At 59.2% G+C, this 21575-nt stretch overlaps 1 protein-coding gene and 3 long non-coding RNA genes across 5 annotated transcripts; 3 read left to right on the plus strand and 1 right to left on the minus strand.

Annotated features, from left to right (window-relative positions):
• Window positions 1–390: 390 nt before the first annotated feature.
• On the minus strand, window positions 391–7000 carry LOC106507884 (uncharacterized). Its single transcript, XR_014816648.1, has 4 exons — window positions 6689–7000; window positions 6462–6591; window positions 4347–4473; window positions 391–3784 (listed from the first exon to the last, which is right to left on the minus strand). It is a non-coding gene; the product is annotated as an uncharacterized LOC106507884 (long non-coding RNA).
• A 1977-nt stretch (window positions 7001–8977) lies between these two features.
• On the plus strand, window positions 8978–15893 carry LOC146400237 (uncharacterized). Its single transcript, XM_084978613.1, has 5 exons — window positions 8978–8989; window positions 9090–9209; window positions 10549–10603; window positions 12482–12558; window positions 15174–15893. Exons 1-5 carry the CDS (start codon window positions 8978–8980, stop codon window positions 15741–15743), a joined length of 834 nt encoding a protein of 277 aa, XP_084834739.1. The 3' UTR covers window positions 15744–15893.
• On the plus strand, window positions 12844–13925 carry LOC146400238 (uncharacterized). Its single transcript, XR_014816645.1, has 3 exons — window positions 12844–12960; window positions 13402–13505; window positions 13714–13925. It is a non-coding gene; the product is annotated as an uncharacterized LOC146400238 (long non-coding RNA).
• A 115-nt stretch (window positions 15894–16008) lies between the features above and the next one.
• On the plus strand, window positions 16009–21197 carry LOC146400239 (uncharacterized). Of its 2 annotated transcripts, XR_014816646.1 has the most exons (4): window positions 16018–16031; window positions 16402–16520; window positions 17134–17258; window positions 21067–21197. It is a non-coding gene; the product is annotated as an uncharacterized LOC146400239 (long non-coding RNA). The 2 variants fall into 2 exon arrangements; XR_014816647.1 differs by lacking the exon at window positions 21067–21197 and having other exon boundaries at window positions 16009–16031; window positions 16402–16512; window positions 17134–17266.
• The last annotated feature ends 378 nt before the right edge of the window (window positions 21198–21575 follow it).

The following is a 21575-nucleotide window of genomic DNA, read 5'->3' on the forward strand; positions in this document are numbered from 1 at the left end:
TGGACTCGTGTCACCAAAAGTTTGGTGAATCTCACTTCTAAGGCTTCATCTGATGAAAATAACCTAAAATGCATCCCGCTATTGCCCCGAAACATGACGTTAAATGTTATTTATGTATTTATGTATGTATTTTTTTATTTATTGTCCTTTCAGGGGCACACCCGCAGCACATGGAGGTTCCCAGGCTAGGGGTCTAATCGGAGCTGTAGCTGCCGGCCTACACCAGAGCCACAGCAACGCGGGATCCGAGCCACGTCTGCGACCTGCACCACAGCTCACAGCAACACCGGATCCTTAACCCACTGAGTAAGGCCAGGGATCAAACCCGAGTCCTCATGGATACTAGTCGGATTCCTTAACCACTGAGCCACGACGGGAACTCTGCTGTTATTTAGTGCATTATGTATGTATTTATTTATGTATTTAATTTGGGGGGGCCTCGCCTGCTCCACGCGGAAGTTCCCAGGCCAGTGATCAGACCCGAGCTACCGCAGCGACACGCCGCGTCCTTGCCCGCGAGGCCCCCAGGAGCCCCTCCGAGCTCAGCCCATCCTCCCCGTCAGGAGAGTGCCCTGTCTCTGCTCCAGCTCCCGGCAGGGTCGGCACTTTGCTGAAAGTCTGGCCTCTGCGCCCTGGTGTGCGCGGTGGCCCCAGGGTCGTTCCTCTTCCCTCTTCCCCGAGGCCCCAGGCTCGGGCGCGGGCGGGCCCCTGCGGGGTGGGGAACAGGCCAAATGGAAATGAAGGCACACGTCAGCCTCATGTGGGGAACCCCCGTCCGCCTCGTGTGTGTGGCACCTGCCGTCTAGTTCTGACTCAGCTCAGCCAGGCCACGGTTGGGTCTGGGGCAGGAAAGAAGCTCCATGTTTGAGACTCGTGGTGCTAAGTTCATGTGGTCACGCAGAGGTCGGCACGGCCCGTGAGTCGTCAGTGGCCCAGGTTCTGTGTACCCCAGGACCGTCTCCTCCCGCCCAGAGCTTCCCTTTCCGATCAAGACCGAGGACCCCGGGAACAGCAGTACCACCGTCTGAGGGTCCCCACCTGTGCCCAGAGGAGTCAAGGCCCCTCCCACCCCGGCCACGTCTGGCCCGTGGCCCAGGCCACCGCTTCCACCTTGCAGGGATGGGCCAGAGGTCCCTCCACGTGGGCCACGTGGCCCAGCCACAGGCTGTCTCTCTGGAAATTATTTCTGTTCATTGACAGAGCCAGGATTTCATGAGCAGCCGGCCAGGAGGCAAGTTGAGTTACCCCCTGAGTCCCAGGAGACTTTGCCCCCTGCATCGTGGGCAGCCCTGGAGGCCCCTGGGCCCGGGGCTTGGGCACATCGCACTGCCCATGTCCTCTGTGCCCTGGTCCGTTTTCAGAATAGCAGGTGCTGCTCCCATCGCCGGCCTGGATTCTGCGTGAGGCTGCGTGGGGAGCTGTCTGTGGCAGCAGACCTAACCATCAGTGGCCTAGCCGAAGACAGTTGGCCCCTTGCGTTTTCCCAGGAGGTGGTGGAGAAGCCAGCTTGGGCAGGACACTTCGGAGCCTGAAATTTTGGCCCGACAGACAGACAGAGTCAGTCTGCTCAGGAGAAAGCGTCCCCTCAGAAAGAGGGCACACACCCGTCACAACATCCGCCACCTACGCCTGACCTTCTCTGGGCGCGTCTGCCCCGTCAGTCACTGTGCTGGCCTTGGCATGTTCCCCTCGGCGTCTCTGCTGGTGCCGGGGTTCACTCCTGCCTGCTGGGGACCCGCCCTGGCCCTCACGCATCTTCCTCTGCCCTGCACGCAGGGGAGGCCCGTGTGCCCAGGGCCGGTGTCTGCCAGGCCCCTCGTTGTCTGCTTCCTGGTCCAGCTCCCTGCCCGCGGCGGCTTTTTCCGTGTCTGCCTCTGCCGTCTCACCTCTGCCAGGACCTACCCTCCAGCACAGGCTGTCCCCAGCCCTTGTCGCTCGGATTTTCACTTGGCACGTGGCACCGCATTGTGTCCTTGGAGTGTTTGTTGTCACTGCTGGGGCCTACTCTCGCTTCAGCTCAGCCACCTGGGCGGAAGTGCCACGGTCCCTTGGGTGGGGAATTTGATGGGAGAAGCTCCTCAGAGGTTCTGGGGTCGCTGTTCCTGGAGACTGAGAAGCTGTGGTCGTAGGACGGACCACATCGTGGTCGGGATTGTTGATCGAAGCTATTAACGGCGCTGTTCTTTCAGGAACCTTCTCCCCGTGGGCACCATCAGACTTCCAGTCTGTGAGTACCGTTTCCGACGCGCGTCCCCCGCCTTGACCCCGCACATGCTTAGACTCTCTGAGTATTCGTATTTATAGATTCCGTGTTTTTGTTTCTTCTTAAAGTTCCCCAAGATTAGAGTTTCCTTACCAAGTATTTAACTGGCTCAGCAGTTTGGCTTTTCCTTGGCATCTCCATCTTTTTCCTCCAAGCCGTCTCCTCCTGGGCCCCCCACTTGAACACCCTCGGTCTCATCTGCTTAGTCTTGTCAGGATGAAGCTAGGTGTGCTTGTGCCTGGTTCGGACGTGGTCCGAAGACCACGATTGCCAGGAGCTGTGGGTCTTCCGAGTGTTCCTAGGCCTTCTCTTCCGGTGCCTGGTGTGGTGCCAGGCACACCATCATCACTGTCCGTCATCGTCGGCATCGTTACGGGGTACTGGCATCCGCTGAGCAGTAACTTTGTGTTGTGCATCTGTGTCTCATGCCGTCCTCCTCAAGAAAGCCCCTGGAAAGGATGAATGGAGCTGAAACTGGGAACTTGGGATGGTCAATAAGTTGTTCATGTCTCTGTAACTAGTCGAGGCTGTCCTGGCATGCGGATTCAAGCCGGTCTCGTTGGAGATTCTGAGTTTGTCACCACTGTCCACGTTATCTTTGCTTAGTGGTAGGTACTCACGGAATGCTGAACGGCAGGATTGCACCCTCGGTCTGGCTGGGCGCTGAGGCGTCACCACGGCGAGGATGGCACCTAGTGTGCTGGAATACTCGGATTGCCAGGCTCTGTCGGGATGTGATGAAAGGGCTGTACCTCCGACTCATCTGCTTACTCCTCACAGCTCAAGGAGGACGGCTCCTCGCACTTCGCAGATTGGGAGACCGAGGCTCAGCAAGGCTGAGTTCATCTGCTCAGGATCAGCCCGCTAACCTGGTCTTGACTTTGACGCCGGTCGTCTCTTTAACCAGCTTCGGTCTGTTCTCTGGATCGTTTCTGTCATTATCCACAAAACCCAGGCTCACGTCCCCCTCTCTGCCCTTCTTGTTGCTGTCCCCTTCCTTAGCTTCCGATGCTTTTTTCCTGCGTCTCTTTCTTCTCATCCTGCTCTTTCTGAGAGGCCCAGACTGGGCTCAGACTCTGTCCACACTGAACTTTGCTTCTCCGATTTATATTTTCTGGAACTTTACTTGTCAAAAATCACCTGATTGAAGGCTGGGGTGCTACACTACAAGAGGAGAACAATTTGTCTATCTGATTTTGATCAAAGGAATGGAACAGAGAGCCTAGTGACAGCCCATAGATATCTGGACACTTGATTTATGACACGGGGGCACTGAGGGGCCGTAGGGAATGGATGGTCACTTTAATAATAAACAGTACGGGGTCAGTTGGATGGCCACAGGAAAGAAATGAGTCTTGACCCCTACCTCACGTCATACACACAGATAAATTCCAGAGAGATCATCAATCTCACGGCGAAAGTGAAGGCAAAATAAAACTTCATCTACAAGATAAAGTAGAGAGTCTTCGTCACCCTGAGTAGCCGTGCGTTTTCTTTTAGAGAAGGCACCAAGAGCCCTGGCTGTAAAGGAAAAGATTAATACGTTGGATGACGTTAAAGTGAGGAGCCTCTCATCATCAAAAGACATCAGGAAAAGAGCAAAGGCCAGCGGGGTGGAGAGGGTGCATGTGATACTCACAGCTGGCAAGTGGCTTTGTACCCAGAATATATAGGGATCCAGCAGACACACAAGAAAAGGAGCCCCTTCCCCCTACATGGGCAAAAGAACCTCCCCTGCTTGTAAACGGAGTCGTGCCCCGTTTTCGGCTCTCCATCCCGGGTTTTGACCGTGCGTCCTGGATCATTGGCACAGCCTGCTGGCTGGCCTTGGGAACTGTCAGAGCCCCCGGCTCACCTTGACGTTTTGTGTGGACCGTGACGCTCCCTTTCACCGGTCCTGCACTGCTCAGCCGTTTATTTTGCTACAAGGACTCGTGAATGCATAATACGTACCTCTCTTCCTCTTTTCTTCTGGCTTATTCACTTCTGTCCAGCTATTTTAAGACTATTTCTCTCCGGCTTCTTCTTCCCCCACCATCCCTCCCGCCGCCTCCTCCTCCTTTGTTCATTTCCCTTTTCGTACCTCCTTGTGTCGCCTCAAAACTGGTAGTTGTGAAAGTCATCCTAAGGCATCCGAAAGCCTCCGGGGAGAAGGCTCCTTCCGTGGTCTCCAGAGGCAGCGTGAAGGCTTACGGCTGGTGGCTGGTTACCTGGGGAGAGAGGTCCTCTCAGCTGTGTTCCCTAGTCTGGTGCTCCAGAGGAGGGCTGGGGTTACTGACTGAAGCACAGGCCAGGCAGTGCCTTGGTCACCGTGTTGTTTGTGGGGGCCCTGTGCCTTGGATGGTCGGCTGGATTATGACCATCCAGTCTTAGCATCATATCGCCAGCGCCCTGAGCAGACCCTTTGAGGACATTCAGAGCAGCAAGTCCCATCTGGGGGACAGGGTCCACATACAAGAATGATTCTTTGGTCCTTCTGGTGGGTCAGGATGGGGCGCAAACACGAGCACTTTATTTATTTATTTACTTATTTACTTACTTATTTATTTATTTATGTCTTTTTAGGGCTGCGCCCGCGGCATATGGAGGTTCCCAGGCTAGGGGTTGAATCAGAGCTACAGCTGCCGGCCTACGCCACAGCCACAGCCACACTAGAATCGGGCAGAGTTAAAAATAATTCTGAGGCTCCTCCACCCGCAGCCTTCAGCACGGGGCTGGTTGACAGCCACTGACCCAAAGGGTAGGATTTTCCTCATTCTCCTCTAGGCCGGTCTTTTCTCCAGCGGCAGCATCTGCAAGGCCCATCTTTTGTTATAGTCTTTGTTGATTTTATTCACATCCTCACGTGGGCAGTGCCTGCTTCTGTAGCATAGTTGGCACACAGAACCACAGGGGACGCACAATGGAAGCTCCGCAGATAGGTCTTGACTTTAAAAATTGGGGGACCACATTTAAAACTCAGGAGTTTAATGGAGCACACAGATTTTCTCATCTCCTGAAAAACTGGGCGACCTGGGCCCTTGGGGTCTCCATTCCCAGGGAACCCCAGTGGGCAGAGCGGGAGAGGGGCTTGTACCTTCTTCCACTCTCACCTTCCCTCCATCCTTCAGGACCCACCGAGCGCCCCCGCCGCCCTGGAGTCTGTGCCTTCCCAGCGTGGATGGGACAGGCCTTTGGGGGCTAGCCTGGGAACCCAACTGGTATGGTTTTTTTTTTTAATTTATGTTTATGAAAGTATTGATTTTCAGTGTTTTCTCAATTTCTGCTGTACAGCAAAGTGCAGTACAGTAGGGCCCCATTGCCCATCCGTTCCAAGTGGAACGACTGAGTACGCCGAATGCTGTTTCAATGGGGAAATGAATCCCAGCTTTTAAAGAGCAGATTTTGGAAATATCAGCAACACCCACTTGGGAATGCCGGCAGGAAGGGCCCTCCGTTAGAACGTGTATGTCTAGAGTGGTGGCCGGTGTCGTGTGCTTCACCTGTGCTGACGCTTGCCTTTAGCACCTAGTAGGTACTTAAGCAGTGATTTACCCGTGGGGCCACCGAGCGCCCTTTGTCTGCCCCCTCCCAGGCAGTAAACGGAAATACCTTCTCCCCCGAACCTGTCGGGTCTGCCTGAGACCAGACCTCAGGCTGGTCTCTCTAGAACACTCTCTAGCCCTCAAAACTTGCGTGGGGTTTGGAATCAGCCCCGGCACGGCTCCCTGTCTTGAGAGAAACGCCTTTGCTCCTGATGGAGGATCCAGCCCCTGCCTAGGAGGCCCTGATGGGGAAACAGAGAGGGCCAGAGGCCCACGCTCAGCCGGTGCTCCTGGCTGGTGCCCATAGGACTGGAGTCGGTGGCAGTGACAGAGCGCTTGCATTCCAAACCCAGGGCAAGGGCCGGGTAAAAGTTCAGCTCATTCCCTTTAAAGAAAAAAATTCTGCCTCTTTGGCATTTCCAAGTTTTGACCTAGATCAGTCAGAGGCCACGGAGCGCTCAGGATGTCTGGAGACTGTGTTTAGTTCCCGAGGCCCAAAACTGCAGAGAAGCTGGAGAGAGCCAGGGACCTCGGCGCTTGAGTCGAAGCCCTGCCTTTTCCAGCCTCCCCGGGCCTCACAGGGTGGACACAGGGGGCCGGCACCTTCCCCTCGGTTCGCATTTCTCCCCGCCGCCCCCCCGGAAATCAGACGCCTCGTGCAGCACCCTGTAAACCTGCTTCCTTGTCGGCTAAGCAAACATCCTCCCATGTTTTTGGAGCTGAATCCATGTCTGCTTCCTGGTCATCCCATTTGGGTTTTCCTGTTCTGGGCGCCATGCAGGATCAGATTAATAGAAGGAAGACCTAGAATTAGGCAGAGCCATCGAAAACGACTGTTTCAATCTTAGTAAAACTGGAAGAAGAAGCAAAGGTTTAGATGAAAAGTGAAATGAAACAGAACCTCCCAATCACAGTGCTGTCAGAGTGCTTTGCAAGTCAGAGTTGGTTCCTGCCAGCCCCCGAGAAGGGCACCTTCCTTTGCATGGGCTCAAGCTCAGCGGTGCTGTGGTTGATCCATAGTCGGCCTCCGTCTGTGGGTTCTGTGGCCCCCCCTGACCCTAACTTGCTCTTGTTCCGCCTCTCGTGACTTCTTTGCCTCTTCTCTCTCGCTGCCACCCACCCGTGACATCTCCATCGCCATGGCAGTGAGCCGGCACGTCATTCACCAAGTTCGGGTGATGGGCCAGCGCCGGGCTGAGCCCTGCTTCCTTCTGCTTCTCCCTCCTGAAGCAGGAGGCTCCCTGGCAGAGCTCAGAGCCCTTTGTTTATCTGATCCTGGGCTCTTGGATAAATCAGGAATGTCCTGACATGAACTTAGGCATGTTTTTCTTCCATGGAAAAGGAAACTACGGCAAATGGTATTTAAGTGGGCAGAGGACCATTCCGGGGGACTTGCTCTGGTGCCATCAAGGCCACATTCCTTTGGTCATCAGACCAGTAGGTGACTTCTTTATTGGCATGCTCTACCCTGGAGCCCAGAAGGTGTGAATTTGAAGCACTTTCTCCCCTGCTGAGAGCCTGGCACACCGCTCTGGGCTTTTAAAGCTGTGGCGTGCCACGGTTGTCTTCCAAGTGGTCTTCTTTCTGCTGGGTGAAACCTTGGCCCAGAGTCGTTGCTTGATGAAGCCTGCTTGGGGGGCAGGGTGTGGCCTCTGGTTCTCAAGCCATCTTGAAGTTGCGAGCACCTCGGTGTGATACACTTTAAGTCGGCCACGCCAGGACCCACACACGCCTCCCACTTCCGATCAGGGTGAGGCTCTTGTGGTACCACGGGTTGTCAGGAACCTTTGCGGTCTGCCTTCTTTGGATGTGGCGCTGTGGGAACCCAAGACGCCCTGGGTCCGTCTGGGTGTATGGGGTCCAGGGAGTTAGCAGGTGAGCTGTTCTGGGAACATTTCTGAGTCTGGGGGCAGGGCAAGCTTGGGAGCTGTGTGCTTTGATGCCTGGAGACCTGGCAGCATCCAAAAATAACCCCGGTCAGTTTCCAGAGCCTTGGTGGGAAACCCCCTCCCTGTTGAGAGTTTCCAGGTATGTGAAGGCTATCCAGTACCAGGTAACACCAGGTATGACTGTGGCGGGGGCAGCGGGAGCTGGGCTGGTGGGTGCTCGTCTCCCTTGGCCACCTGCCCCGGAGAGAGGAAGCCAGTCGTTGGCCACTCCAGGTCCCGGCTTGGCGGCCACTCTGTTTTGCTGCTTTTCATGGTGTCAGAGGATCTTCTTGGGAACAAATGACTCAGCAACCTGAATCTCTGAGACTGAGTAGCCTAAATGCCTTTTGAGGAGTAATAGGACGTAGCCACCTAGGCCCTCAAATTCAGAGCCCAGGAAGAGCGGAGGTCCAGACGGCTTCTCCTCCAGATGCTTTAGGCTGCTGTTCAGTTTGCTGTTTGGTTTGGTTTCTCCAGTTCCTGCCCCAGTAGAAGGATCTCACTCATGGGGTAAGCAGGCCGTGTTTTAATTACGCTTTTTGTCCTTAGGAAATTCCAGGGAGAAAAAAGTCCTGGTTTGTAGCCAGAAAAGCAGAAAACAACAAAAATCAGCAACGGCTGTAATTGTGGACGTGTCTGTGGCAGAAAGAGTTAATGGGATGGTAGTCTTGAGGGCGGGGACCGTCGTTTTCCTCGGGCCCAGGAGAAGCTCCTATGGTTCGAGAAAAGATGACGCCACATTTAGCATGGGACAGCCCTGTCTGGGTTCCGGGCGCCGTCGCTCACAGAGTTAAGCCAGCCTTGTGGCTGGGGAGCCCCCAGGGAAGGCATGGGCCTGCAGGGACCAGGCCCTCTCCACCCCAGAGCAACAAGGTCTGGGGTGAAAGAGGGGCTGAGAAGTGTGGCCGGGGAAGTGGAGAGTAGGCCCAACTCTTTTTGCCTTGTTTGACCAGCCTTGGCACTGCCCTCCGGCTCTCCAGGGGAAAAGCTGCAGTTCTGCTCTTGCAACACAAGGAGCAGACTGGAGAATTTAGATCTGCGTCACAGAGCTCAGAGAGAGAGAGAGAGAGAGAGAGGAGAGAGGGGGAGAGAGAGCGAGCGCTCGTCGATAGGTCTGCTAGCAACAGCCGTGCTGCAGCAGAGAGAGAGAGAAATCAAGAAACAAGTCATAGCAACACCGGGCACCAGGTTCTGCCAGCTCACTTGCCAAGGGCTCAGAAATCTGCCGTGGCCGGAGGCCTCTGGGTGGCCTGGCTAAGGGGATGACACGCAAGGTGGCACGGGCGGTTCCCGCGGGGAGGAGGTGGGGCCGCGGTGGGGGCAGGGGCGGGACAAGAGATTTGGGGGCGACGGGGGACGGTTTAATGGGACCAGTTTCTGGAACATTCGGGACTGCGGCACCTCACGGCCGACCGGGATCTGGGTCTGCGCAGGCGACGATGGGTGGTCCGATGGGCTTCAGGACTTGATGGCGTAACCCCCTTCTTACCCCACGTACGTATTTGCTGGGATTGGGGGCCATGTCTGCGTATGTGGGTGCTCTGTCTTTCTCACCTTCTTTCTCGCTTTTGGCTATTTTTTTTTTTCCTTTGAGGGAGGGTTTTTTCCACTTTAATTTCTTTTCCCTTAGTGTCAGCTGCTCCAGCCAGACCGGGGCAGAGAAGAGAGGAGCAGACCGTCCCTGGCGGCCCACCTGACCTCCCAGCCTTTACCCCCATTTCCTTCTACCAGACAGACAGACGGACTGGTTTCCCAGGTTGTCTGGGTGTCAGCGTCTGTCTGTCCATCTGTGTGGTTCTCAGGTGGAAGGTAGGGCGTGAGAAGTGCTGGGAGGGAGGCGAGGGGGGCGGCTTTCCAGGGGTTGCCTTGCTGAAATGTTCGGCCCTGGGGATCTGGGTCTGGTGGGGAGCCCGTGGGCAGGATGGGGCGTGGGCCGGGAGAAGCGGGGGCACGCGGGTAGGTTTGTCACTGCGTAGTTGGGGAAAGTGGGGACTGGTGACGCAGTCACTGTGGGATCTTGTTAGGCGCTCTGGGGGGACAGGTAGTGGGGCTGCCGGGACCTATAGGGCCAGCTGAGAGGGGTTAAGGATGAGCTGAGAAGGGAAGCTAGCATTTAGAGATTAAATGTCATCCTTTTGGCGTTGGAAAGTTGTTTACCTTGCGCTCTCTGTGTCTCCATGTTGGCACCCTTCCAGTTCACATGTGATGGCCTTCCTTGTACTGCTGCATCATTAACTAAGTGACTGAGCTGGCCTTCCATTGGCCAGGGGAGGGCTCTCACGCCAGACACTTCCTCTGATTGGTGGGCGGGCCAGTGGCAGGTGAAAACCTCTTTTTGATTGGCTGAAGGCAGGGTATCAAATCTGAATTTGCATTTCACTTGCTTAAAGGGGAGGGGGAGAAGCCCAGCAGCCTTCTAAAATCTGTTTAGGGGTGTGCGTATGCTCCTGCGCGTATGCTTTCTTCTGACTGACCAGTCGAAGCCTCTTCCTGTGCCTTTTTAATTATTTCATGCGCTATGAGGAAGAGGAGCCGAGAGCTCCCCAAACTTTTTTTTTTTTTTTTGGTTGGGGCGAAGGTTGAGGAGATGGGAGCGCAGGGGGATGACCAAACTGGAAGGAAATATTCGTTCTTTAGTTTGGTGTCAGAAAAGGGAATTTTCCAATCAGCCACACCTCAGTGTTGCGGCAAAATAATTCTTGGCTCCCCTGGAAACGCATGGGCAAGGTAGGGCAGAGCTGCTGCTGCCACCACCCTCGGCTTCCTGCTGACTCTGGGCCACTCCCCGGGGACAAGAGATTTGCATTGACGTCCCGGGCTGTCCAGAGCTGAGCCCATTATGGGAGGACCTGCCTTCTGGAAGCTGCTGCTCCCTGGTGCTCAGAAAGGTGAGAATGAGGACTGCCCCGGGCGCTGTTCGGAAACTGCGTATTTGGTGGGATTTCTGGGAAAGCCGCGGGACCCCGAGGCGTCTGGAGGTCCGAGGCGAGAAGGGTTTGTCATCCTGGGGTGTGAGGAGAGTGAGGGCAAAACTAGGGCAGCAGGCTGCTCGCCTCTGATTGCGAGGGGAGGACCTGGGGAGATCGGGGTCCCGGCTCCCCTTCCAGGCCGTGTCGCAGTGCCCGCGTCTGTGGGGAGGGGGTTCCCGAGCCTTGCGCAGTGGCCCCCACCCGTGACTGCGCATCTGGGAGCGCATTGCGCCCGGGTCTCCGGCCTAGGACAGCACCGCCCTCCTTATTACATAACCGAGGGCACGGCTGTGCCTTCTCGGCCCTTCCTCGCAACCCTGCCTCCTGGCCCCCCCGGCCTGGCCCGGCCCGGCCCGGCCCCTGGAGCCGGGGAAGGGGTGGGGGAGCAGTGGAGGACCTCACGCCCTTGGGGGGCGAGCTCTGGTCCGGTTGGTGGCAGAAGTGGGCTGCAGTCCCTGGCTTGGGGTAGGAGCACAGAATGTCCTTCCAAATGCCCCGTGTCCCCATGGGCCTCAGGACCTCGCGAGGGTGGGGGTGATGCCCTCTCTTCCTTATGCTTTCTGCTCTGGGGAGGGAGTTTCTGAAGGGAAAGCTGACAATTGCGAGCGTAAGGAGGGGTGGGGGGGGCGGGGGTCGTCCATTCGGTGGGGAGGTGGTTGGCAGTTCCCCCCTCTGGTCTCTGGCTTCCCCTTCCCTGGCTGGTTGGGGACATTTGGGGGCTCCTTTATCCCAAGGCTGCCATTTTGGTGCTGGCCTCCACCGCGGTGGCGTTGGTGCTCCTGGTCCTGCTGTGCCAGTTCCGCAGAGTGGGCGGGGGGCGGGGGCGGTGACGGAGGAGGGAAGGGGGGCCGCAGCGCGGCGGAGGCGGGCGCAGTGGTGGCTGCCGCAGTGAAGGTGGCCCCGGGGGCAGGACCGCCCTGTCCCCCCCCTCGGACGCCGCCCCGGGTGGGGGTTCCACTGGCCAGACCCGGCTTTGCCAGAGCCTGGGCTCTGCTCACCCAAGGCCGGGGTCTCCCCTGCCTGCCATCGTCAGCCCGAGGCTTAAAGCTGTCTGGGGGAGAGCCGGGCTGGGGGGCCGGGGTGGAGGCAGAAATGGGGCAGCTCCTCTCAGATGTGTCGGACCTGAGGCTTGTGTTCCCCCCTAGGCTCTGGGTCTGGCAGCCCCCCCGTGGGGCCGGGGGGCGTCCACGGCAGCGCGGAGGGTGAGGCTGGGTGGCCGTGCCTGTGGTCGGCCCTGCCCTCACTGTCCCCCATGTCCCTGCGGGGCCGTGGTCCCTGCGGTGGCCTGTCCCCCCCCATCCCCCCCCCTTGCGAGCAGCGGCCATCTTGTCCTTCTTGCTGAGACATTTAAAATGGTTTCTCGGTGTTTCCAGCCTGGGCTCCCTTCCCCTAGCAGGATGCCGGAGGCCTCGGTAGCCGGCCTTCTCCTCGCTTCCCTGTGCCCTCCCGGCTCTCTGAGCTTCCCCAGGTGGACCCCGTATTCCAGCAGAACCAGGAGCCTTCTCCGGCTGGCTCTCTCGCGCCCTGTCCTCCCGAGCGGGGCGCTGCGGCCTGCCCGCCAGGCACCCACCTGCGGCGGTCCCGCCGTCTTCTGACGCCTCCCACAAGGAGCAGTCCTCGAAACCGCCCCTGCCCTCCTCAGCCAGACGCCCCTCTGCTTCCTGCCTCTTTGAGGCTACTTGACCTGTGCCGTGGTTCTTCGTGGGTGTCTTCTGTCCCCGACGAGATGGGAGCTCCAAGACGCTGGGGGAGAGAAGAAAGGGAACACCTACCTACTGGGGGCTTTCTGGTTGCCAGGTACCCCGTCGGGCTCGTTCACAGCGGCTGTTTCATTTGTGCCTCATCCCACCCCTGCGAGGAGCGGGCCGTGGCCGGTAAGTGTGCTCTGATTGTGACTAGAACCCTGGCTTCTCAGAGCCTTTGCACTTTGCTTCTCTCAGTCGTCGGGGTCTGCAAGATGCCTCTTAGAAGGTCGAGGCCCTATTTAAGGAGCTTTCCGAATCCCTGAGGCTCTGTGGACGCCCGGGTGGCTCACGTCCCTGCGCCCAGGGTCTGGGTCACGTAGCTCTTGCAGGCCCTGCTGCCTCGTCAACTTCCTCCTCTTTCTCGAGGCCAGGTTCACCCCAGATGATGGGGCTTTTTGGTAACTGAAGTTGACGGAGTAACAAACTTCCCTCATCCCGTCGCCTTCTTCTTAGAAGAGGAGGCGGAGGAGACGGAGGTGGCGTGGGCTGTAGCATCTTCGGAGCAGGATAAAGAAGCCCTGGAACCCGGAGGTCAGTGGAGGCCGTAGAAGGCAGGAAGCAGAGACGTTGCACTTGGGCACACCTAGGTCGGCATCACAACACTGCCTCACCTTAGCCGGGCGGTTTCAGACCAGTCATTTGGGTTTTTTTGTTTTTGCTAAGTCTTCATGTCCTCAGCCCACGGGATGGAGCCACGCTAACTGCTCCACAGAAATGCCCTAAGCTGCTGCCAAGCCGGTAGGTTCCCAGCAGGGAATGATGCAGCTCCCTTCCCTCTGCCCAGGTGTCTTCTGGGCTCCTAAGGAAGGAACAGGCAGGTGGCTCGGGAAGACATGGGGGAGGGGAAGCCTGCCTGCCTTTGAGGGTATCTAAGGGGCGGCAGGGGAGGAGACCACCAGGCAGTGTGCCCCTGAAGCCTGCGTGGCAGTGCCTTTCCCCCTCCTGGAGCACACATACCCCCTTTTGCATCAGGAGCTTCTGCATCGGGAAAACGCCATGGGAACGGAGCCTTGAGCATTGGTGGTGGCAGAGTGAGGGTTAACCAGTGAGCCTTCCTGGGAGCTTTTTGATGCCAGGTTCGTTTCCAAATGCAGCGGTGGCTGCCTGCTTCCTGACGCGATTGAATCCCGTGGGAGGGGAGTTGGACACCCCGAAACCCCTCGTCACCAGTTCCGGGGCTGCAGAGCAGAGAGTGACGACAGCCCGTGAGTCGTCAGCCGACGGCAGCGGGGACCCTGGTGACGGCTGCTTTGTTGTTTTTTTCCTCTTTGGATGATGACTCAGTGTGTCGGGAGCTGGGAGATGGAGCACTCAGCCGAGCGGCCAGGACGTTCTGTCAACATGAAAGCAGCAAAAACAGCTTGTCGGGGCTGGGAGCTGACCCTGGGCTGGGGTCATTTTCAGGAAGGGCTTGGCAGAGGGAAGGACACCGCCAGGCATCGGGTTGGGGGCGACGTCCAGTAACTCATGAGGGCTCTGTAGACCCTTGAATTTGAGAATCGGAAAAGAAAACGCAGCTGTTTTGTGCTACTAGGTGAGCTTGGCCAGCGGGATCCCTTCCTGAGGTTCTCTCTCTGGCCCCTAAGGCGAGACCTCTTCCCAGGTCCAGCCGTGGCTCCTCGCCTTGAATGGAAGGCAGGTCCCTTCTTGGGGTGGGGTGGGCCCGGCTTTGCTAGCTCCTGTCCTGGGGATGGTGTCGCCTCTGCTGGTGTCTCAGGAGGACGGTGGGTCCCCATGGGCGGCCTGGAGACCAGCGCTTGGGCAGCCTGCTTCAGACTCGCCTTTCCTCGCCAGCCCAAGTCAGAGCTTGTCTCCCCCCTTGCGTCCCCCTCCCTTCCTTCGTAGGTGACACGGTGGGCCTCGAGCTCCTGACCTCTGGGTGTAGCTGCGTGGCATCATGGCGGCTCAGGGTTCCAGGCCCTTCTGGCCTCTGCGGCACTGCGCTAGGCGCGCGTGACATCCCCGCCCCGCCCGCCCGCCGTGCCTTCCCGGGCGCAAGAGAGAGGATGGGCCTCCACTGCCACTGAGTCTTGGCCGAGCCTTGTTCCCAGCGTCTGGTCGCCCCTCTCTCTTCCCCCATGGCAGCCAGCATCTGGGCAGAGGGACACACACCTTGGGGGGCCCTGGCTCTGGGGCTCTCGGCCCCCTTGCCGTGTGCCATTTTTCAGCCTCACGCTTTCCTGAGGATGATACCAGCGCTGACATTTGTCGCTGAGCGCCTCCTCCTCTCCCCAAGGACCTCCCCGCGTGACTCGTTTGGTTTCTAGGAGTGGCCCTGGGGCCTTGGGAGCCAGAGGGAGCAGGGGAGTGAGAGGGGTGGGGGGTGGGAGTGGGCCGAGCCGCCCCACGCAGAGGCAGGCCCAGCTCCTTGGCGTCGTGTCTTTTTCAGCCTGGGAAGAGAGCAACTTGACCTAAAAACAAGTGTATCTCCGTGAGTGTTGGGTCCTTTGTGGCTCCTTGTCCTGAAGCTGTGCCTCTGATGAGAGCCCAGGGTCTGTGTTTCAGAGAGGTCTGGGGTCCCTCAGGCTCGTTTTTAGAGAGGTGATGCGTGGGCGTGAGGAGACCCCGTGCCCACTGCGACTTGCCTTTCTCTGGGACGCAGGGCCCGGCAGGTCTTGCTTCGGTCATTGGATGGGGAGCCGCAGCGGAGGGTGGAGTCCTGGGGCCACATAGCAAGTGCAGAGGGGACCCTGACTGCCTGGTTGGTCCTGGACCCTGAGCCCCCCTTCACTTCTTCCCTGCAGAGAACTCAGAGGAGCTCAGCTCTGCGAGTAGGTGACGCCCTCTCGGAGACACAGGCTCAGCTGCTGGTGGTGCTGGTGTGCGGGCCATCGTGTGGGATGAATGGGCGCCCGTTTGCATGTATTTGGAACAAAAAGAAGGAGATGCCTGGCAGCCTGGCAGCCTGGTGCTCTGCAGTAAGTATTTCGTCTGCATTCTTTTCTTTCTTCCAGCGTCGGAAGTGCGTAGCTGTGTATCGAGCCCCGCCAGCTGCTGTGCCCTCTCTGTTCTTCCCCGCACACCCCCGCCCTTGGTCCTTCAGAAGAGAGGACTCGATCGATGTTCTTGTGCTGCGGGAGAGCTGTGGAGAGGCTGGACCTCAGGGTTCAGCCCCCACACGTCCTCCTCCCATTCAAGAGAAGTCAGTGCTCCCAAAACGGAGCCAGAAGGCCAGGCCCTCAGAGCAGCGCGTTCGTGGGCTGAATGGAAGGGTCCTGCCGGTCCCACTGCCCCAGCAGGGGCCGAGGCTCTCAGGTGGCTGGCGGGGGAGGGGGCCTCGCCAGCATCTAGCATGGTTCTCTGCCAAGTTCTAGCTCCAGATCTCTGGGCCGGTAGGAGCCTAGACTATATATAGCGTTGTGCTAAGCAGTTCTTATCAGACGTGTCTGCCCTCCCTGCGGGGAGGAGCTGTTCTATCAGAGAACCAGAACCTGGAGCGCGAGCCCTCTCCATGGGGCCTTTCCTCCAGGAACGGTGTGTGTGTGTGTGTGTGTGTGTGCGCACATGTCTGTGTCTGTTCAGGGCTGCCACGCTTGCTTTCCTTTCCCCGTTTAGATGCTGGTAGATTATTCAGAACCACGTGGATGAGGGCGCCGATGCAGGTGAGCGCCAGGAGGGGTCGGGGCCGCGTGGACACTGGGTTTGGGGCGAGGCCGGGCGCACGGCGGCTGGCAGCGCCGTGTGGCTGTGGGGTGTCTTCCCGGGTCCCTGTTTGCCTAGCTCTGCCCCGGGATGTCCTCTGGCCTCTCTTCCTTCTTTGGACCTCCTGTCCCCCTGCCCTCCTCCAGCCTCGCTTTGAGTTTCTGGAGGATGTGTGTGGCGTGGTCGTCCGGAGCTTGTCTGCTCTCCGCCCTCCCTCGAGTTGGGGGTTTCTGGAAATCTGGCTTGACGGGCAGTGTCGTGCTGGGAGGGACAGGGTTTTGGCCTCCTCCCTTTCGGGGGCGGTGTTGAGCCCCCCTTCGTGCGGCTCAGGTACCGATGGATGTGACGTGGTCCCGGTCTTGTGAGCGAACCATCACCAGGCTGCTTATTGGAAACCACGCGCAGCCAGGACCATCAGGGTGCACCTGCCCTGCCTCCCAGGTGAGCAGGTGCGCATCGCCCGTTCCAGCCCGCCCCCGCCCCTGCCCTTCACGTGGGGGGTGTCGGCCTTATTCGGGCGGCAGCCCTCAGAGCTCTCCATTCACAGTCTCCCAGACAATCGCTCTCTTCTTTCCATTTCTCCTCCTCCTGGCTTTTCTGTGAATGGCTTAGTAGCCAGCGAAGGCCCAGGGCAGCCCAGTGACTGGGCCCTGGACGTGTGGGAGACGGCAGGGTGGCGGGGTGTGCTCTCCCTGGCCCCCCGCCTCTCGCAGGAGGTTCTGGATGCTGACCCCTCAGAGGAACCAGGAGTCTGCCCGGGAATGGGGCCTTCTCGTCCCTGTGGCGTCTCCTGTTCTAGAAGCTTTTAGTCTCGTGGGGTCTTAGCCTAGGGCTGTGGTCTGGCGCGGATAGACTCTGGGCTGCGCAGTGGACTTGGGGCTCTTTCAGTAGTTTGGGTATTTTTTTTTTAAGGAAGTGGCTTTTTTCCTCTATGCCCTCATTGCCTTTACTTAAAAGAAAATTTCTGGCCCAGTGAGAGCCATGGCAAAGCATCTCCAGGCAGGTGACGTAGAAAGGGGTTTTTTCTCTTTTTTCCTCTGCCTCACTTGATGCTGGTCACAGTAACAGCAACAGTGATTGAGGACGCTGAGGGCCTGATGAATGCGGGGGTCTGTCGCGTTACAGAGACGGGGCACGGAGCAGACTGTGGGCGCGTCCACGTTCCCAGGAACTCTTTCTCCTGTCAGGTAGGCCCCTGCCCGCTTCTGGACCACATTCTGGTAGGGCTGGGGGCAGTGAGCTGACGGCAGGTTTATCTGGAGTCTAAGGATAAAAGGGGATAGGGCTGGGTAGTTCGATGGTGCCCTTGGCTAATTTTAGGGGTACCTTGGGATCCCAGCTTTCTGCAAGCGCCTCGTGCAAGCGGGCGTCGCCCCCGCCCCACCTCCGGGGAAACTGGTGCATTTCCCCCCCAGTGCTTTGCCTTCTCCCCCTCCCATCAGAGACGAGGCTCAGAGTTGGCTCTGAGGAGCCTGAGATCCTCGCCCAGTGAGGAATCCAGGGCCCTTTGGAAGGGACTGATGTCTCTGCCTTCAAGGAATTTGAGGAGACTCAGCCCCTCAGCAGTCCCACGGGGGGACGGCCAGGGGTGTTGGACCTGGACCGTGAATAAAGAGGAGAGACCAGCTTTGCTGCAGCTGGGGACGTGGAGAGGAGCCGGCCAAGTCCCTCAAGATGTGTCGGCTAGAGCCTGGCCAGCACTGGCTGTGGGCTGGACCCAGATGGAGCTGCTGGCCCTGCTCAGGAGCCTCTGCTCCCCCGAGCCGCGCGTCCCCAGACCTGGCCCGGCAGCTGCCGCCCTCCTCCACGGCCCTGCCCTTGGCTGGATGGAGCGCACCGGGGCGCGGCGCACGGGGAGGCTGGCCTTGGCCTCGAGCTGCAGCTGTCTCTCCAGCCTCTGGTGCTCCCAGGGTTGGGGCTGGTGCTCCCCTGCTCCTTTTCCCAGCTCGGCCCCTCCCGTTCTCTCCTTCCTGCTCCGCAGCCTGGCTTCTCCTGACATGGCATGGAGCGTGGCCTGTCAGAAGGTCGGGTAGCAGAACAGGCAGAGCCCCGAGAGGAGCTGGACGGAGGCTGGCACTTCTTTCTTGACCTTTGATCTCTGCGGTCTGGGGGCCAGGAGGCAGCGTGGGGCCTTTCCAGCTGGGGTCCGCCGGAGGTTAGCAGAGCTGGGGGCCCCGGAGCCGATGGTGGGGCCCTGCCGGGAGGCCGGGGAGGGAGGCGCTCTGCCAGGGGATCTGATTGGTCAGCAGCTTCTTATTCCACTGGCTCCTGGTCAGGTCAGGGCTATGAATTGTTTAACGCGTATCTTGCCCTGGCCCCTGGCACGAGTGCCCCAAGGCTGCAGCCGCAGGTGTAGAGAGGCTCTGTACCTCGGGCTGGTCACTTTTTGGGGCACGTCGCCTCCCTCTGAAGTATGGGAGAGCGAGTGCCTTTTGCGCTCGCCGGCTGTCTGTGGGAGGCCCTCGTCCTGCATTGCTTTTCTGGGACGTGGAGTGTCTGGTGAGGGAAGCGCAGACTGGGCTGGGTTTCGCGCTAGCTCCTTCCCCAGGAGCTGCTCGTGGGCTGACGCGGCCAGCGAACGCCTCCAGGCCCCGGGCCTGTGGGAGCCTGATGCAATAGCGGGGAGCCTGGGCGGGGGAGGAGGGGCTGAGGATGGAGAGAGCCACGCCGGGAGATGGCTGTACAGCGTCTGACCACGGGGTCAAGGCCAGCAGGGGTGGGAGGACGTGTCCAGTGTCCAGCGAGGGCTGCCCGCTGTGGCCGAGTGGACACGTGTGTGCACGGAGCCCAGATCGGGGTCTGTAACGCGGCCCGAAGGCCCGAGACAGGCAGCGGAGCTCTCCGCCTGCCACCCAGGGCGAGGGGGACTGACCCTAGTTAAGAAGGCTCCCCTTGCTTATCTGATCCCTCTTCAGAAGAACTGCATAAAGGAGCTGTTACTTCCCTTTTATGGTTAAAGACGCTGTGATTATTACGTGACTTCACCGAGATCACACACTCGGTAGGTGGCATGGTTGAGGTTGAAACTCAGATGCTTCTGATTCCAAAGTCTGTACCGTTTCTTCACCGTCTGTGGCTGAAGTCAGACATTGCGGGCGCCAAGACCCTCAGGGGGTGGGCAGCCAAGCCAGCTGACGGGACCCAGAGTGAAAGGCCAGGGCCCGGGGGGCCTTGCAGTCACGGAGTTGGAGTTGGCTGCACCACGTCCGTTCCTGCGGAGGCAGGGCCCCGCTGGGGTCCGTGGACACGCAGGCAGGTACATCCCTTCTCCATGTGTGTCTTCAGCCTCTGCGGTGTCTCAGCTGGGGCCAGCGAAGGCCAGTTTCTGCTCCTGGGCAAGTAGGTGCTCGTGCGGGGAGAGGTCGTTAATAAGCACAGAGAGTCAACAGTAGAGCAGACGAGGTGGAAGAGAAGGACACCCCTGCCTACGAGGGGGGCCCAGATGTTGGTCAGGGAGGGGAGCTGAGACCGGGAGGACCCGGGCCACCTGGGGAGGCCGTGCCGATCGAGCCTCCGACGTGCGCTGACGCAGATGCTCACCCCCCGCTTTTTCTAACAGCCGGGAAAGGCCACCCAAGGCCGCGTAGCTCACAGGCCCTTGCGGTGAGTCAGGAATCGAGGTGGCGGTAACCGTCGAAGCGCTGGTTCCTTCCCTCCGCCGTGGCTGCCCTGCTCTTACACCTCCCACCCTCCCCAGGTGCCAGCTGGCCCTCTCCCGCAGCCTGGTCGCCGTGCCCCTCTCTCGTCCCCGCAGCCCAGGGGGACACTCAGGTTCGGTCTTTGCCAAGTCACTGGTAAAAACTCGTGCCAGCTCAGCCTCTCCTGCCGGAACACGTCGTTCCAGATTATTGTGCCACAGGGAGGGGACAGGAGGAGGGCGGGGAGGAGGGTCCCCTTGCGTGGGACTCTTGGACCAGCTTGGTGTCTCGAGAGTTGGGGCAGGTTGGTGGCTGCAGACGGGGAAGGGGACGTTTCCTGTGGGCAGCTCAGGGCTCAGGACTTGTGCCCCGTTTGGAGGGCAGCGGCTGCCGGGCCCAGGGTGCGCCAGCCCCTGCGACTCTCCCGCTTCAGCATCCCAGGCCTGACACCGGGCCCACCCCGGCCGCGGAGGCTGCCGCTTGCTGCCGGCGGGCTGATGCTGCACAGGCACAGGGGCAGGATGCGCGTCTCGGCGGTGGGCGGTGGGGGCGCGGGTGGCCGGGAGCATCAGACGAGTCGGCAGGCCTGGGTTCTGGCTCCCTTGGCACACACCCGCTCCCTTTGCCTCTTGGACCTCAGTTTCACTCTCTCTAAAGCAAGAGTGGACGGAGTCACCGTGGAGGCCTGCTCACGCCGGCGTGGGGCTCCCTGGATGGGCTTGCGGCTGATTCTCAGCTAGAAACGCGGGATGAGGGAAGAACCTAGGTCCGAGGTGCAGGAAGCAGGCGTGGGGGGACCCTGAAGACCCCTCCGAGAGCAGCTGTGCGCTGTCTTCCGAAGGGACACTGTTGGCATAAATTCGGGTGCGCGGGTGGAGACAGCTTTTGAAGGACCCCCGCCCCCCAGAAATGAGTGGAGGGGGTGAAGGTAGCATGGAGGGGGTGAAGGTAGCGTGACGGTGGCAGACAGCGACCCTCCGTCTCCCACCAAAAGGCTCGTCTGGAGCTGGGCCCTGTGGGAGCTGCTGGGACCTGCTGTGCTGCAGGAAAGACATGCCGTCCTACTGGCCCTAAATCCTGGCTGGAACACGGGACTGCAGGGCCCTGTGTCCTGCCTCCCCTGAGGCGTCCCTTCAGGGTCTCTGCCCCTTTGCCAACAGGCAGTTTCCCTGTATGTGTAGCCTTCCTTTGCCGTGTGGTTGTTTGAGTCCTTCTATTACAACAAAAAAAGACAAGAGGGAAGAAAACAGAAATATCTCGGAGCCACCAATTCCATTTTGGCTTTTTAGTCTTGAGGCAGTCTCTATTTAGTATTAATTTTTTTTTTTTCTTTTTTGGCCCCACTCGTGGCATGCAGAGGTCCCTGGACCAGGGACTGAACCCGCGCCACAGCAGTGACAACGCTGGACCCTTCACCTTCCACACCACCAGGAGCTCCTTGAGGTACTCTTTAAAAGACAGCAAACCTGAAGCACGCACAGCAGAGCCCAGGGTCCCAGGCCCTTCTGGCTGTTACGCAAGGCCCGGCTGGGGCCAGGGGTGGCTGGGCCCTGGCCCCGCTTCTCCCTGGCAGCTCAGGGCCTGACGTCCACTCTGCGTGGGTAGGAGCCCTGAGGCTGGGGCACATACCGTGCAATGCACTAGACAGATCGCAGAGCTTTAAAAATAGCTGCGTTCCTCCACGATGCTCTCTGCTCGCCCCTCTGCTGGACACTGAGCTGGACTCATAACTGTGAGTCCAGCCCTGCCCCTCCACCCCCCGCACCTCCAGGCTAGTGTGGGGAGCAGGGATTTGGGCTGGGCCGCAGGCTGGAGAGGAATCAACTAGCAACCATTGTCTCCCCGCACCCCGTGTGATGTTTCGTG

Source organism: Sus scrofa, chromosome 9, assembly GCF_054392235.1.
Source record: "Sus scrofa isolate SSC_HxYL_T2T_F1_AM1 chromosome 9, Sscrofa_HxYL_maternal_Yorkshire_Landrace_v2.0, whole genome shotgun sequence".
Classification (NCBI taxonomy): Eukaryota; Metazoa; Chordata; class Mammalia; order Artiodactyla; family Suidae; genus Sus; species Sus scrofa.